The following is a 17,215-nucleotide window of genomic DNA, read 5'->3' on the forward strand; positions in this document are numbered from 1 at the left end:
CTGGCTGAGACTGAAATCTAAAGATTCATGTGTCATGTCCAGGCTTACAAAATGAAGAAATAAAGCCAGCCAGGAGCAGAACCCTGTACCACCAACCACAGCTATGGGACCCTGCTGCTCTCCAAGAAACAAACTATTCTGCACAACAAGAAACCCACTTGGTCTGACCACTCAGGCACTGATATCCAGAAAAATACATACAGACCAATGCCTATTTCTGCATCTCCAGATTCTCAGCTTTTAACCTAGTTTAGATGAGGTGGCTCAGCACCCTGTCACACAGACTTGGAACTGTCCCATGTGGGGGAATCCACCACTTCCCTTGGGAGACTATTCCAATGTTTGACTGTCCTCGTGGTGACAAATGTACATCAGAGAAGCAATAATATTCCAAGCACCACGAGTGAACTACCATGAACTATCATGTTTTGCAGCAGATCCTGCACCCTGGAAGCACCCAGAAGAGCAGCAAGCTTTAACCCTGAAGGGTAGCACTGACCTGGGGGGATGCAAGCCCCCCCAGAACACCCCATGCACGCAGGTAACTCTGCTCTCCCTTCAGGAGGCTGCAAAAAAAGACCCAAGTAACCTGTTATTAAGATCCCTTCAGGTTGAGGCTGCAGCTTGGGCAGCACAGAGAGCCAGTTCTGTCTTTCCAGGCATGAATAATGCTGGGTTGTTTCCAGATAGGGGGGTGGGGAGAGAGCAAAGAATAGAGGCAGGACATTTAAAACAAAAGTCGACAGCTATATTCAGCAAATGACTCTTTTTCAGAAGGGCTTTGGGGTGTTAGTCACACAGATGCTCTTTCTTGCACTGCTTCTGGAGTTTTGCTGTGGGTTTTTATTATTTTTGTTCTCACTTTTCCTGTTAGAAAGCATCAAGCTTCCTTGCTAGAGGTAGCTTGTTTCAGTAGCAGGAGAGGAAACTCTCAAAGCTGCTGCTCTTCTAAACCAAGCCACCAAATCTTTCAGGGTTAATTGCTTCCCCAAGCATCAGGACACATCTTTCAGAAGGATGCTCGGTGGCACGAAATTCTGCTCAAAGTCTCTCTGTGCTGCTAGCCAAAGCCTGGAAATGCTTCCCATTTCTTTGCAGTCCCAGGACAACAAACAGCCACCCACCCCTTGCAGTTGGCCACCCAACAGGGCAGGAGCCAGTCAAGGAGGAGGAGAAGGAGAAGGACTATGACCAGCTCAAAGCCACCTCCAGCAACACGTGTCTGTGGAAAATGTTTTCCTCCTAAAAGGCCCCCAGCACAGTGCAGAGCTTGGGGAACTGAAAACATCTGCCAAGAGACCTCTGTGAGAGGGGTTCACTGAGCCCCCTTGCTGCTGCACTCTGCAGAGGGGCTGCTCTGGTGCCAAAAAGCTCCTGTGGGCCATGAGTGCCAGAGCTGGCTGACATGTCCAAGAGGCTCTTCCTTGAGAAACAGGGACTGCTCCTCCAGAGCAATTACAGGCCATTAAGTAAATGAGACATGTCATAGGGGAAAAAAAAAATATTAAAAAGAGCCTGTATTTACACAGGAGCCTGTAACAACTCCATTGATGTGTCAGCTTCACATGCTTGACTAGACAGATGCAGGCAAACTTCTGAGTTTCCTGCCCACACTTCATTTCCTTTTCATAAGGCCAAGCACAGTGGCCACAGATTAATTTTGCTCCCTCCCTTTTTCTTCCTGGACTCACCTTGAGGTGCCCTGACATCACTCAAACAGAAGGGGAGGCTGGGGCTGCCTCCACACCCGGCTGTAAACACCCCCCACAGCCCCGTGCAGCAGCAGAGCCTCAACCAGCCACCAGGGTCAGCTACCCAGCTGAGGTGTGCAACACCTTCACACCCACAGCCCCAGGTCCTGCTCTCTTTTTCTGACGTGTTTATTCCTTCTCCCTCCAACTGCCTGGCAAGAGCAAAACATCTGGCCAGAAGCTGTTCTACATTTACTTTGATTTTCACTGGCCTTTGTGCTCACAGTCTGTAGCTTGTTTTCTATTACCTGTGGAGAACTTGCAAAGCCTGGAGATGAAAGACAACCAGCAGAGCAGCTTACTGTATGTGTCACCATGGAGGGACACAGGGCTGCAGGAGGAGGTGCTGCTCTCCTGGTGGCCATTCCTACTCCAAATACACAGCAATGAAGCATTCAGAGATAGAACTTCCCCTTAGATGTCACCACATCAACTTGTGTCCTGCTCAGGGCAACACACGATGTGTTGCAGGCACCTTGTAGCCTCTTCTCCAAGCTTGGCTGCATGTTCCTGGCCTGTGCACACCCAGCCTCTCTCATTTGTTTTGCTCCCAGTGTCAACAGTTTTACCAGCAGTGTTTGCAGGGCTGGAGGGACTAAAAATATACAGAAATAGAAACCAGTAACCTAGAGACGGGGAAGAGGGGGAGTTCAAAGTGCTTTCCTGCTAAACAACAACCCAAACTGCCTGCAAATAAAACTCTGGAGCTCATCAAGTAACTCTGACCACTGAGGGTGCTTAATAAAGATTACTTTTCTATAGCTTCACTTGCCTGAGGCATCATTTGTTCCTAATGAGATGCTCCATGGGATTTAAACGCATGAGAGAAGAACAGGCTTTTGAACCACAGCCACTGCACTGACAACAAGATTTCTGCTGCAAAACTCAAGTGCTCAGACCTGCTAATGCTCCTCAGCCATGCCAAGCTGGACCACCACGGTGCTTTCTTTCTGCCAGACCTGGCAGGCAGCTATCCCATAGCATTACCTCTTCCAGACTGGTCATGCTGGGGACTTGGAGGCAAGCTCTGCTGAGAGCTGCACTGTTCAGGGCACTGCTCGCTGCCTGGGCAAAGCCACCACAGCCTCACCTGGCCCCAAAAGCCCAACACCAGTTTCAGGGGCTAACAAGACATCTGGGGTGGCTGTTCCATGGGATTCCCAGGGCTTTGCACCAGTACTGCAAGACATTTCCTTGCCAACACAACTGTCCTTTGGTTTTGTCTTGTGTGATCACTAAGATCATTTCTGGGCATGCCTGGAACAACACAGGACTTCTTCCCACTGTGCCAGGGCCCCCAGTGAAACAAGCATGCCAAAAAATTCCATGTGCCACTAAAACAGACAGAAGCACAACAGATAATAAATGGTTAAGATCTGCAACAGCCAAACTATCTTCTGTGCAAAGGATGTGCACAAATTCAAATAAATTGGCACAAATTGGAAGTGCCAAGTTCAAACAGCAGAACAGGCTTGGGAAGCTGGGAAGGTGTGCAGGGCAGCTGAGCACCACCAGGAAAAGGACTTTGCAGGGTGCAGGAAGGAGGGTGAGGAGGGACATCCTGCCATGGCAAAATGAGATGCCCGTGAGTCAGATCTGGCACGAGGTGGAGGCTACCAAGTGTCCTGTTGAACACCATGGAGTGCACACACGGATCTGTAAGCACAAATTCTGTAAGAAGCTGGTGACAACAAAAGCCTCCAGCAGGGAGATGGGGCAGCTGATCCTATGGACACAGGTTAGTGGATTCCTCTTGCCAAGCAGAACCACAGATCAGGGTTGGGAAGGGGGTGGAATCTGTAACGAATGTGGAGATCCTCAAACCCAAGCTGACACCACTGTTAGGACTTTTCAGACTTCATTATCCCTTGGGCTCGGCAAGATTACAGAAGTCTTAAACTCATAAGGAATGAGCCTCAGGCTACATCTCAGGCATTCAACCTGGTCTGCACCTCTATGACATGAAACCAGGACTAATTCCAGAGGACACAGCACATATGGGTGAGCTCCAGTGAGTCTGCACGGTGCTAAAACACAGAGGAGTGAAGAGAATTCCCCCCAGCAAGAAAAAAAAATACATGGGCACACAGAGCCTCTCTGCTGCCTTCTTCCTGCTGCCCCATCTCTATTGTCTTCCCTGAACACAATTCAAGCAGCACGAGGGGCAAGAACTGCCAGCATTTCTAGAGACCAGGTTGTCAGGACAGTCCCAGGAAAAGAAGCAAAATATCTAAGATGGGAAGGGTCTGGCTCAGCTCTGCCTGCTGGCCAGCTTGGTTAGCTCTTCTGACAGCCACAACAAGGGCTACCAAAGATGGAGTATGCACAAAAGACAGTCTCCAGGGAATGGATAGGAGCACAACCCAGAGAGGTTACCCATGGGCTTCTACAGGGGCTGGAGGTGGATCCTGGATCCCTTCTGAGACTCCTAAACCACTAACGACTTCGGAGTTGATTTCTCTCTCAAAACTGCCTGGAAACAGCTTGAAAATTCATGACTTTTCCAAGTACAGAACATCAGGTGCTCTGAAACCTCTGAGTTACACAACTAAGAGGAGAATCAAGCCTCATTTCTCCTTGTGCATTAGCCTTTTGAACCTCACATGGAGAGTCTCCCCTCTAAGCCATGTGCCATAAGCTCCCAGCTTCATTTACCAGCTCGGGCAGCCAAGAGCAGAGTCCTCCAGGGCTGAAGGGCAACTGCTCAGCACCGAGATCGAGTCCCCCCACGGTTTGAGAAGCATCTGGAGCATTTCTGCTTTCCTGGCTATCACTAAAGAGAAATGGGTCAGAAACACCTGCAAGATGACAGGTGACATCTGCATTGAGTCAGGTGGCCAGCTGAAGTGAGCTAAGAGTACTTGGTTGCTCTTCTGCAAGAGATCTAGTCATGCAGAAGCAGATAATCAGTGCCCATTAATAATTACTGAACTCTCTCTTCCCAGTGAAACTGCAGCCCTCAAGGTTTCCAGCACTCTCCTTCCTAAATACATCAAGGCTTCATCCCCCTGCAGCACTCCTTGCCAGTGCTCAGGGAGAGCTCTGACTCCATCTACCCCAAGAGGCATGAAGTGCTGCACAGCCACCCACCAGACATGCTCCCCAGGAACACGTGGCATCCAGAACAGCCAGAAGAACTGGCCTCCTATTCTGCCAGCACAAGAGAAGAGCTACCCCAGAAACTCAAACAAAGCTCAAACCACTCACCAAGCAGCAAACAGGATCCTCATGAAAGGACAAAGCACTCGTGGGCAGACTAATACCTCCTCTTTACTCTTGTGGCTCCATTCTGGAGGGTGATTGCACAGCCAATCCTTTCCCTTCATCACACACATGTCCCCCCCCCCAAGACTAAGCTTTTCCTTCAGGAATCCCTGCAGCAGATAAAAACTCAGTTTATTAAATAAGGCAGTACTCTAACAAGGGTAACCCACAGATAATTTCACTCATTTAAACTCTATTTCATCTCAACCAAGTAGACTTATTTCCATTTAACAATCTTAATTCTTTTAGCACTTTCCAGCTCCCAAGTTGCCTTCGACAAAAGAATCGACATGCAACCATCAGTTCCACATCAAGTTCCATTTGGTCTCTCCAAAACCCTGCAGTGTCTGGAGGTGCAAGAGGAATTCATCAGTGGAGTCTTTGGGAAAATGAGCCATCCCTCCCTGCAGCCTTCTCCCATTCCCAGTCTTCACTTGGCAGAGGTGGCAACCACCAGGCTGAGCTGCAGATCCTCCTCTAACTCCATGCTCAAGTCCACCTCTGTGCTGACACATGAACTTTTTTTGCTTCTCCATCCTTCCCCTTTTTTCCTCACCATTTTCCCAGCAATCTCAGGCAGTAGCTTCAATCTCATCCCAGTGAGGGAGGAGAGGAGCTCAAAGCCAGGAGCAAAGCTTTGGAGGGAAGGGCAGGACCTTCTCCTCCCAGAGGCTGGAGCCCCATGTGTGGCCCAGCAGCAGCAACACTCAAGGAACCAGGATCTGTCTTGATCAGGAGGTTGCTGTCTGCTTTTGGGGTTGGGACTTTCTCAAATGCTAGAGGTTCAAAACACCTGAATACAAGAGCTGGAGCATCTGAAACCAAGCCAGGACAATTTGGGCTCTTAGCTTTACACAAGTGTGTTTTTCTTAAACTGAGCCACGAGCAGATAGCTGCAGAGGAGCACTTGAGATAAGTGCCCTTTTAGGTCAAAAGTACCTTTCCTGGGAAGGTTGCCCAACAGTCCTGCAGTGCCTGGTGCTAGCAAAAAGGCTTGAACACCTCACTGAGCTGAGCCCTGCAAATGTTGCATCCAGGAGAGCTGGCCCTTGAGCTTGGAGTCCACCCTTCTAGAGAGCAAGGACAAGTGAACTTGCCAACAGGAGAATGAGGAGCAAACCTCTGAGCAGAAGGCATCTCACTTCAAAAAGGGTGAAATCCTACCTTGCACTCCCAGTGTGAGCATCTCAGCTCTGCTCCAACAGGCTGTCACAAGCTGGAGTTTCCTGAATGTCTTCCTTCTCCCATCCTCCAGCTCGCCTTCTCAGAAAGGTTCTAACTGCTCACAGATAATCCCAGAATCCTAGGGGTTGGAAGGGACCTCAAAAGATCATCTAGTCCAACCCCCCTGCCAGAGCAGGGTCACCCAGGGCACATCACACAGGAACGTGTCCAGGTGGGTTTGAATGTCTCCAGTGAAGGAGACTCCACAGCCTCTCTGGGCAGCCTGTCCCAGGGCTCTGTCCCTCTCACAGGAAAGAATGACTTCAGCTTTAGCTCAACTCCCCTTCAGAAACCTGGGCCACTACCTTAATCTGCAAGGCCATCCTCCACCTCCTGAAAAGGACCTCCAGGTCACACCTCAGTCACTGCAGCCATGCATCTCCCTAAAAGCAAGCAGCCACCTTCTCCAGCCACACCCCCACAGGTGCCCCAGCCTTGGCAGCCAGCCTTAGCCCTGCTCCCTGCCTCCCCACCAGCAGATGTTGCCTACATGGAGGGTTTGTTTCCCCTGCACTCCTGTTCAGATTTTGTAACTCAACCCAGCTCCTGTCTGTAGCCAAAACCCCCTCTCCTGTTCAATTCAGGCGAACGCGAGTTAATTGGTCCATGGGGAGGAACAAATTTGAAGCTCCAAGTGTTGCTGAGGCTGGCACTGAGTTTTCAGGTGCTCTGGAGCTGCCAAGGCAGCTGCTTTCTATCGAGTGAGCACTGCTTTGCAGTATGATGGCACTCACTCCAGGAAGGGAAGGCTGAGGATATTTAATTCAGGCTTATTCCACAGTGAAGTCAAGCTCAGCATGGAGAGTGTGAAATCCATCTTTCCTCAGCTGCCCACACAGGGAGCCAAGGGCGAGGGGCTGGGCAGCAGGAATCTGTCATGCAGACTGATGCACAAGCCTGTCTCATGCCACACTGGAGCTTTCTGCAGCAATTCCAGCTTTGCTGAGTTTGGCTCAGATTTGGAATTCATTTTGGCAGCTGTTTAGGCAGGGAACCAAGCATCTTTCATTCATGTAATTGACTTTTTTTCTATTCATATATAGTTATATGAAAAAATGATGAAAGAAATGACAGAGCAGCTCTTGCTGTGACTAGTTTGCACTCCATGAAACAAAAAGATGTGTCCTAAGGGTGGCTCAGCAGCCAGACACACAAAGTGCTGCCCGGGGGCACTAAGAGTATTCAGCTCTAAAACAAGTTCTGTGACTCTCAGGTCACGATCTTTGGAGAATCTTCAACATTCAGGAACAGAAGTAAAAAATTCAGCTCTCTGAAGCAAAACTCTGCTCAAGCACCTCTCCCTGCCCAGCCTCTGCCCCTCACCCTGAAACAGGACTGTGCCTGTAAGAGAGAGATATACATGACCTTTCCAGTGACCAGGCTCTCTCTCCCTGGTTTCTCTCCTTAAAGCACATTTTCCTGCTGAATTAGCACTTCCTTCCAACTCTGTCACCTTCCACATCTCTAAAATCAGTCCAGCAGCTGTGCCCAGGCTCAGCACAGCTTCACCCGTGCTGGGGAGCAAAGAACTTTCATTAAACAAGGAAATGAAAAAAAAACCAAACCCAACAGAGCTCTGAGCTGACTTGCTACTGGAGCAACGTGGCTCTTTTCCATAACTGCCAGCTGAATTTCCCATCCAGATGCTCTGCACACAGAGATCTATACCTATAAAAAAATCTACGTGGATATATAATGAATCAAAACAAAGCTTAAGGCCCCTTGGGATGCACAATGCAGCCTGCTTCTCAGACATAAATTAACAGGAAGAGATCAGTCAAAATAACTCCTTCACAGAGGTGCAAAACACATAAAGAGATGGGCTGGCTAGCTGAATCCACACCTCTCCTCACTCCGTGCCCTGCAGCATTGATCCAAGATATAAATCTGCTTATCATTTATTATTCACAGCATGATAGTGCTGGATTCCTGAGCTGTAGACCAGGAGCTCGTTATGTTTGATGTGACAAAACCACAGCCAGGGGAATGAGGCACATCCCTCCCACAGTGATGTCCCAGGTGAGACAGGGCCACTCGTGTCCCACAGGGCCACCCATACAGGGCAGGATGCCCGAGTCACACAGGTGGGGTCACCTCACTTTACACCAAGCCCCTGTTCCTCCCACGAAGGCTCCCTGGAACAGGCAGCTCAGCCCATTTGAAGCCAAATGCATTCCATCTTGACCACAGACAATTCATGCAGAAACACCCACAGTGGAGGAAACCAGCAGTCCCTCCCTCTCTGGTGCCCAGTCCTCAGTCAGCATGTCAAACAGGCTCCTCACTCCTTAAAATCAAAGGCAAACGAAGCAGGGATGCAGGACTTCTCCATCCCTCAAGCACTCACTTGCACTCAACCCAATTCCTCCTGCTTTCTTCCAGGGCTCCTTGCTGGAAGTGTTCACTTTGCTCCTGCAGTTTCTGCTCACCCTTTGATGGTGCTAATGAGCCTCCTGCCTCTGCAGGCAGAGAAACCACCCCGAGCATCCCCGGGAAACCACAGGATCCTCAAGGTTAGAGCAGATCTTCAAGATCATGTCCAACCATCCGCCCTACAACCCCCAACCACTAAACCATCTCCTGAAATACCACGTCCACCCATTTTCTGAACACCCCCAAGGGACAGTGCCTCCACCAGCTCCCTGGGCAGCCCGTTCCAGTGCCTCACCAATGGTTTGATTTGCAAGGGACCTTAAAGATGATCTAGTGCCAATTCCCCTGCGGAACCTCCCACTAGACCAGGTTGCTCAGAGCCCCATCCAGCCTACCCTTGAAATACCATGTTCAAACCCAGCCCACACATGGTGGCCACCCAGCAACCACGTTCTCCTCAGACTCCAACACACGCAGGGAGACTGAACCCTCTGCCCTAGCATCCAATCTCAAAAGCATTCCAGAAAATCCCTTCTCATCTGATCTTTTCAGAGAAGAACAGGTCAGATAAGAGACTGCAGCAGTCACTAGCAGCACACAGCATCTCTTGGAACAGCTTCAGTTGCCTTTTCCTGGGAAAAAAAGGCTCCTTTTTTCCTGGAAGTTGCCTCCCTGGATGAGGTGCCTTTACAAGACCACCTAGGCCAGGGAGAGGGGGCACTGTCAGCCACGCTAACCTGGCACTGTAGCACAGCAGTACCTGGAGAGAGCTGCAAAGAATCCAAGAGCAAACCTGGACAAGGCACTGCTGAAAGGGCCTGCCACCTACACCAGGGACTCCTTCAAAAAATCAAGATTTATGTGCAGAACTTGGAAAACATAAATAAAGTGTCACCCTCCTGAAAGAATAACGGAAACAGAATTAAAAGGGCAAACAGTTACCAAATGAATATTGTATTTTTCTCTACTGCTCACTACTCTCCTGCAGCAAATGACAAAACAACTATGAATCTACTTCACCTTAATAAACTTCACTGGGCCTTTTTAACATTTGGGGAAATTGAACGTTTACAATGTTTCAGCTAGACAAATGTGCTAAGTCATGCATCAACAACTATGTGGCTACCTCTCCTCTTCCTCCTCCTCTTCCACACTTCTCTGTGTCTTTAGATTCCCAGGTGCCAGGAAAGTCCAAATAAGATGTGAAAGCCTTCTTAGAAAAGTAAGATAAAATCAATACAGGCCAAGCCCTACACACAAATGCTCAAGTGAGCCCAGTGAGGCTTGAATCGAGCAGGGGATAGAATTGAAGCAGGAGCTGAAGATGGGACAAGGTCTCCAGGAGAAAGGCAACTACTCTGTGGACTTCAGGGGAGTCATGGGGCATCCCTGGGAAAGCCTCTGCCTTGGGATCCCAGGGATTAGGCACATCCCTAACATAGACATGGAAAGCATCCACCCACATTTAGTGTCAACCTAGGTGTGACCCTTGCTTCCTCCTGTCACCACAGCACAGGGACAGTCCTCCCTTCATGCCTTATTTCTCCCGAGGAAACTTGGCAAAGATTTTGAGAGCAGCTAACTCCTTCACCAGTCCTCGTGCCCAGAAAGCACCCCTCAACCTGCCCCAGGGGACTCAATGGTGCGTGTCCAACGGGTGCTGCTGCCCCCCAGGAGTGTGGGGACAGCCTTGGGCACAGAGAGGCTGCAGCTGGCCATGGGGACTGGTGCAGAAGGATTCCTTTCAATCCTTTCCAAACAGTGTGGTGCCTGCACAGAGAAGCCAGTTCATCACAAGTGTCCCAACAACCTGCTTGTTTCCAAGCCCAGCTCTTCCCCTCCAGCCTGCTGCCTTCTGGAGAGGAGTCAGGAGCTGTGCCCCCTCCTGCACAGGCAGTACCTAAAACCGCTGGGACAGCTGGCAGAGAGACCCACCTAACCCCCACCAGAAGCTCGGTTTGCTTAAATGCTAATTGCAATTACAAGTGGGAAGGTTTTCCAGCAACAGCACCACCATGCGAGACTTGGAGATTGTTTCTCTGCTTTAAGCTGATGGCAGCAGCCTTGCTGGCTTCAAAGCCAGGGTGAGGTCACTTCTCTGCTGGGAACAGTGAAATGGTGGACAGCAGTCTGTCACGGTTGCATTGGGGTTGTCCACAAAGGCCTTGGGGGGGGCAGAGAGCAGCCCTGCAGCAGGGAAGGAGGCTGTGCTGTGTGAAACGTGCTTCTCTGCCTCCGCGCAGGCGAGAGTGCTGGAGCTCCCAGCTGTGCCAGCTGCTGCAGTTGAGGTATCAGGGCAGTGGGGCTGCCACAAGGCAACCTGCCACAAAGCCACAGCTCTCCCTGCCTGCCAAAAAGGGCACACTCATGTCCTGGCACACCACTCGTCCCTCCTGTGGTGCCCCATCTCGGATCACGTCCCCGTGAGGAGCTGCTCGACCTGCCCGTGGGGCTGACAGTGCCAGCTTCTCTTCCAGCATCCAGGGGACCCACTGCAGCTCCATCACCAGGGAAATATCCCCCTTTAAAATGTTAATGTTAAATAACACTCTGCCTGGTGGGATCTACTCTGCTGTGCCTTTAGGAGAATTATGTATATCCTCTGGGAGCTGGGGAAGCTGAACTAAATGGTCCACAATTCTGTTCATTGCCATTATCGTTCATTTTTGCCTTACAGGTTTTTAATGCTCAGTGTTTCTCCCTGGCTTCAGGCCTCCAGCTCAGACACACTGAGACACAAACTGCTCTGGACAGGGCAGCTGGTGGGGCCTCGGGGTCACTAAGCAAGCAGCTCAAAGTCATAAGCACCTTGGGAAAGTAATTACACAGGGATGCACAGCCACACAATCATCGAATCACAGGATGGTTTGAGTTGCAATGGACCTTCAAGATCATCTAGATCCAATCCCCTGCATGGGCAGGGACACCTCCCACCAGCCCAGGCTGCTCCAAGCCCCATCCAACCTGCCCTTCAACATTGCCAGGGATGGGGCAGCCACAGCTTCCCTGGGCAACCTGGGCCAGGGTCTCACCACCCTCACACTCCACAATTCCCTCCTCATGTCCAACCTCAATCTCCCTCTTCCAGTTTTCATCCATCCCCCCTTGTCCTCTCCCTCCCTGCCCTTGTCCCAAGCTCCTCCCCAGCTTTCCTGGAGCCCCTTCAGGCACTGGAAGGTGCTCTCAGGTCTCCCTGGAGCCTTCTTCTCTCCAGGCTGAACAATCCCAACTCTCCCAGCCTGTCTCCAGAGCTCCATGTCCTTCTTTTGGGGGCTCCAGCACTGGACACAGTGCTCCAGGTTGGGTCTCACAAGAGCAGAGTAAGGGGGAAGAATCCCCTCCCTGGCCCTGCTGACCAGGCTGCTTTTGATGCTCTGCTACACAGGCCCAAGACAGGGTGGCAGGATGAAACAGAGGGGCACCATCCCCTCACAGTGATCCAGAAAAAGCTGGATGCACGTCTCCAATCTGCCTCTTCCCACCTACTTCAGCATGCACAGCTAAATGCCACTGCTTTCCCACGACTCCACGTGCTCTGGGCAATCCCAAGAACATGTTCTTGACATTCTAGTTCCACCATGAGAGCAGACAGAAGAGATTCACAGCCCTTTAGGTATTCCAGATTTTGGAAACATGCCTAGAAACAGGTACAAATATTCCAGGCTGACACTTCTAGTGCCACCCCACCATCAGTTTCTATTTGTGGAGACTTGGACCACACATTGCTTCTCTGGTGGATGAAACCCTACCACAAAGCAGTGGGACACCAGTGCAGACTGCTTCAATTATCAGCTGAGCAAGTGGTGGATGCAGATCCACTTGCTATGGTGGCTAGAAAACCACCAGGTTTCACCAAGAAGAATACTCTGAAATTCAGAGCTGCATCTTGCCTCACCCAACAAAACACTCCAAAATCTAGAGCTGCATCTTGCCTTTTGTATCAAGTTTGCAAAGTTGGGAGGTAGAGGGTGAGAGATGATTTGGACAGAGAGAGGCAATTACAGAAAAGAGCACTTTGAAGAGGGCTGAAGGAGGCTTTGCAAGGAGTTTGTCAGCAGAGCTTGTGCCACGGCTGCTGAGCCTGCTGCTAGTTAGGGCAGTGCCATGTATAAACCACAACTTTGGCTCCTGTATGAATTTTAAATGAGCTGTGAGCACACCCAATGAATCTAACAAGAGAACAGCAATTTAGGGCTCTGTCGGTCTGTTCCTTAAGACCCAGTAAATAACTCAAGTAAATTACCTGACACTTTACTGAGCATGAGTGAACAAACAACAAACAAAATCAAAATCACTTCTCCAGCCCTTGTAAAAACCAGAGGAAGGGGAGATGCTGGCTCAGAGGGCACTGCACCAGCCATTCTCCTTGCCTGCCTTTTGTGCTCTTGGTGTGGATGGGCAAGCACCAACTACCGGGTTTTGCTGCCAGGACATTTTGGTAGGACACATTGGCTCCTTCAAGGGCTACAGGATGTCTCAAGGCAACTCCTTATGTACCTCCTGGAGCTCTTGGAAAACTTTCAGGAAGGTGCCCATCCCTGCCTCCTTCTTCGTACACTGAACACAATCAATTTTGAGCATCTATTGAGAAAACACCTCACCAAGGTGAGCTGACTGATAAACAACAAAAAAGTCACTATTTACTAAAAAGTCACTATTTTGCTTGAAGCATGTGGGTCAGTGCTTTTCCCCACCAAGGTCTCCAGAACGATGTGAGCAGGAGACTTCCTCAGGGACAGGCTCAGAAGGGAACACACAGAGATTAAGGCTGAAGAAAAAGGCTTTAAAAAAAAGAAAGTCTGCACTGATATTTTTTCCTGTGTATCGGGTGAGAAACAGAGCACAAGCTGGGCTCCAGATTGCTCCTGTGCATGCCAAAGGCACAGGGAAGGTCACCCTGCAGGCTGTATTCTGCTCAGTTTCTTGCAGAGCTGGTGTCTCTCCAGCTCTCTGCAATGCAACACTCATCCCCGGGCCCGTCCAGGCGAGCAAAACTTCCTGTCACTGTGAGCTCACAGCCTCAGCCATCTCCTGCCAAGAAGCTCCACTGAGAAACACCAGGGCCAAGATCCACCCGAAACCCCGAGGAAGCAGCAGCAGGGAAGCTGAGTGCTTCGTTTAGAAGCCAAGCCAAGCACCCCTGACTCAGCACCACTGAGCCTCCTTCCCCCCTGGAAGCCAAGAGCAGCAGGAAATTCTCTCTTCCAGCAACTCGGTGAAGAAACCAGACGTGGCACTGCCTGTGTTCACCCCACGTTACTAATCATGTCACTGTGCATTTGAGCAGCCCATTACCAGATGGCTTTCAGAATTATTTTAAATGTTAGTTAGCTTGCATTTTCTTTGAATATTTAAATGTTCCTGCTGGTCTGTTTTCCTTTCCTATGCAGTGCATTGATTTATGTTGCTAGATACCATATCTCCCTGCCTTGCCCAAAGGATGCATTTGGGAATGATTTCAGGGCTACCAGGAATATTTTTTTCTCTCCTTTTATTTTGTACTTTATTTTTCTTAACTGGTTGGTGTCTTTTTTCTGGATGTCTTGTTAAAATACAACAGTGCCTTAAGGAGATACAAGTAAAACCCCAAATCCCTCCTCAGCTCTTTGCCTATCTGCTTCAGACACCATTCAGAGAAGTTGGCTCTGTGGCCATGAGCAAAGCTAAAGTAGTAGAGACCTGCTCCAATACCTCCTTGAGCTTCCCCTGCTCCAGTGAATTCTTCCCTTAGGCTCATGTGTAGGAATCAGGCAGGTCTAAGGTCAGGACTGCTGGTGTCCCATTCTCCAGAGGCTGCAGACACCTGTGACTTGACTGCAGGGTCTCTGGTCACTCTTAAATTCAACACCATCTGCCACAGAAGCCACGACCTCCAGGGAGTTTCAGGAGGACTGACAAAATTCCTCCCCATTCTTCCAACAACATTATTCCTTCTTTGAAATCTCAGCTTCTACTGCCCTTGCAACATCCTAATACAAGTTCTTCAGTCCTAGAAGGATTCAGCTGTCAGATTTCCACTGCCTTGTTCTGTGTAGACTAAGGAAATCCAGCATTTCCATCCAGGACTTGGCAGAGGTGGTGTAAGAGCAGCTCCAATACTTGTGCAGAGGGAAAAGCAAAGAATGCCTGAACCATGAGGATTTTAAAACTGGAGAGACGGGTCCAAGAGAGCACAACCTCAATGTGGGAGAGCTGAAAACTTCTGGTGCAGTGGTCTCTAGGATGGAGACCAAAGCACCAGAGTGTGGCTGGTTGAGTGCTCATCAACCCTGAGCCTCTGCAGGTGCAGAGTGCCAAGGAGATGCTTGTGTTTAACCAGCATGTGCTCAGCTATTCACCACCCCTTGCTGCCAAGGGCACAGGCAAACAGCACTGTGCCTGTGTGAGACAGTGGGAGCTGGACAGGAGAACCTTGCCTGTATGCAAGTGTTTGTCTTGTCTTTTCTGGACATGCCTTCAGGCCCCAGCAGTGTCTCCAGATCTCCTGTCCAGCAGCAGACACCAGGCACAGACAGAAAGTAAAACCAGTATTTGGACAGATGGATGGAGACAGATTTTCTACCACCACCTCAGCTGCTCGTGTGTCTCCTGAACATAAAGACAACCCAGGTTCTTCTCTCTTGCCCTCTGGGGTCAGCAATGATGGGGCCTCACAGCAACCACCATCCACTCCATTTGGAGAACCCTCGAGCATGCACCACCTGCAAGGCAGCAGCTAATCCCACCTGGCAGCTGCCCCCAGTGTGGTGCAGCACAGATTTTCTTTTCCAGTCCTCAACCAGGAACACAAAAGCACAGCCCCATCCTCTCCAGCACCTTCCCATTCCCCTTGGGGTTGCAGTGTGGAGGTGGACAACCACACCAGTTCCCAGGCTGGTTTGCCCGGGGCTGCTGGAGGGCTGCCCTTCCCCTCACACTCCCAAGCACCCACAGAACATTCCCAACAGAAGGACACGGCGGGGGCACAAGGCTCGAGGAAGGAGCTATCACCTTCAGCATCCTGATAACATACTGTCCGTGCCCATCCCTGTTTGCTGGCTGGAGTGGAGGATCTGCCCATCAACATGAAATGCAGGCTGTGGAGCTGAGGCTATGCAGCATGAGTGCTCCACATGAATCACAGATGCTGGGGATATAAAACACCCAGCCACCATTCCAGGCTCCTGCCAGCACAGACCCTCCCTTGCTATAATTCTGAGCTGCTCCATGCTCCACTAGCAGAGGGGAGAAGTAATTTTGCTTCAAGTGTCACCTGTGAAAGTTGCAAATGGGGACAGGAATAGATTAGCTTCTTATCTGCAGCAAATGGTTAATAAAACCAGCAAGTAGCTCCAGAGAGAACAGTGAGGAAAAGCAGTTTCCTTTCTAAACAACAGAGCCAAGTGTCAATACTACAAAGCAAGTTTCATTACAAGGTTTCTGGATCCATTTCTTTTCCCTAATCTGCACAGGCAGCAAAGCAAAGATGATGGTGCCTCTTCCTGGACACTTTTTAATAAAGCCCAAAGGAAACCAAGTGCATAGGACTCTCACAAACAGAGCATTGCAGGGTTACTAATGTTCCTGTGGCACCACTTAACTAGGTTCAGTTTGGGCTCAAGCACTCCTTGCTCATCAATCTGGGGACAAACACATTTGTGACAAAACCTATTTCCTTCTGCGTGGAGCACAGAAGAGCATCCAGGTGGGTAGGGCATGGGGGAAGCAAGTTTCATTCCTCCTCTTCAAGGAGTGGTTTTCACTTCAAATTTACCCAGAAGGAGATCCCTGCCAGGTAACATCATCACCAGAAACATCAAAACAAATACATACAGTCACCACAAACTGTACATGAAAGCGTACAAGATGAAGGAGGCAACATTTCCCAAATGCAGGTGGGATGAAGAACTCAGCCCAACCTGAGCAGGGAGCACAGCACTGAGGGCAGGGAGCCCGGCCAGGCTTGGCTTCCCTCATCCCAGCACATCTCCACAACCGGGTCCAAATGAGTGGCAGGATGGCTCAACACAGCTCAGGGCAAGCTCTGTACTCACCGATCCTCAGGGCATGGGGGCTGGCAGAGATCCTCATCAGCCACAGCAGAAGGAGCACCAGAGGCGCCAAGACACGGGGCATCTTCCATAAATCCTCATGGAGCCCTTTGGTGGTCTGGGCATGACATAACTCTGCAGAGAGAGAACACACAGCCCCTGAGCACCTCTGCTCTCCAACCAGAGACTCAGCAGGATGACACTGCTTCCAGCTTGCCAAGCACTTGGGACAAAGAGTCTATTTACCAAAGGAGGAGGAGGAGGAAGCTATTTACAGACGATGAATTATTCAGGAACTGGAGTCAAACTGGGCAAAGAGCTTCTAATAAAAAATGGAAAAGAATGGCGAGGAAAAGTCCAAATATTTCATCTTGGCATTTTTAGCATTCCCACAAAAAACAAGGGGAAATCAATACTGAGTCACATCTCTAAATTATCTTTTTCTTCTTCCCCCCCTTTTTTTTCCACTCAAAGCAGCTTGCAACTTCAAATATAATATTGACTTCTTGTTTTATAATAGGACAAAACATTTTCACACCAAAATGTAACTTGAGGGATGGGAGTCAGAGACAG

General features: G+C 49.9%; 1 protein-coding gene across 1 annotated transcript in view; it reads right to left on the reverse strand.

Annotated features, from left to right (window-relative positions):
• Positions 1 to 17,215, reverse strand: part of GRIK4 (glutamate ionotropic receptor kainate type subunit 4) — a 191,517-nt gene that overhangs the window by 116,118 nt on the left and 58,184 nt on the right. The window contains 1 exon segment of the mRNA XM_051638644.1: positions 16,646 to 16,777. Coding sequence (XP_051494604.1) covers positions 16,646 to 16,727 — 82 coding nt within the window. The 5' untranslated portion in view covers positions 16,728 to 16,777.

The sequence above is a fragment of the Apus apus genome, chromosome 22 (genome assembly GCF_020740795.1).
Source record: "Apus apus isolate bApuApu2 chromosome 22, bApuApu2.pri.cur, whole genome shotgun sequence".
Taxonomy (NCBI): domain Eukaryota; kingdom Metazoa; phylum Chordata; class Aves; order Apodiformes; family Apodidae; genus Apus; species Apus apus.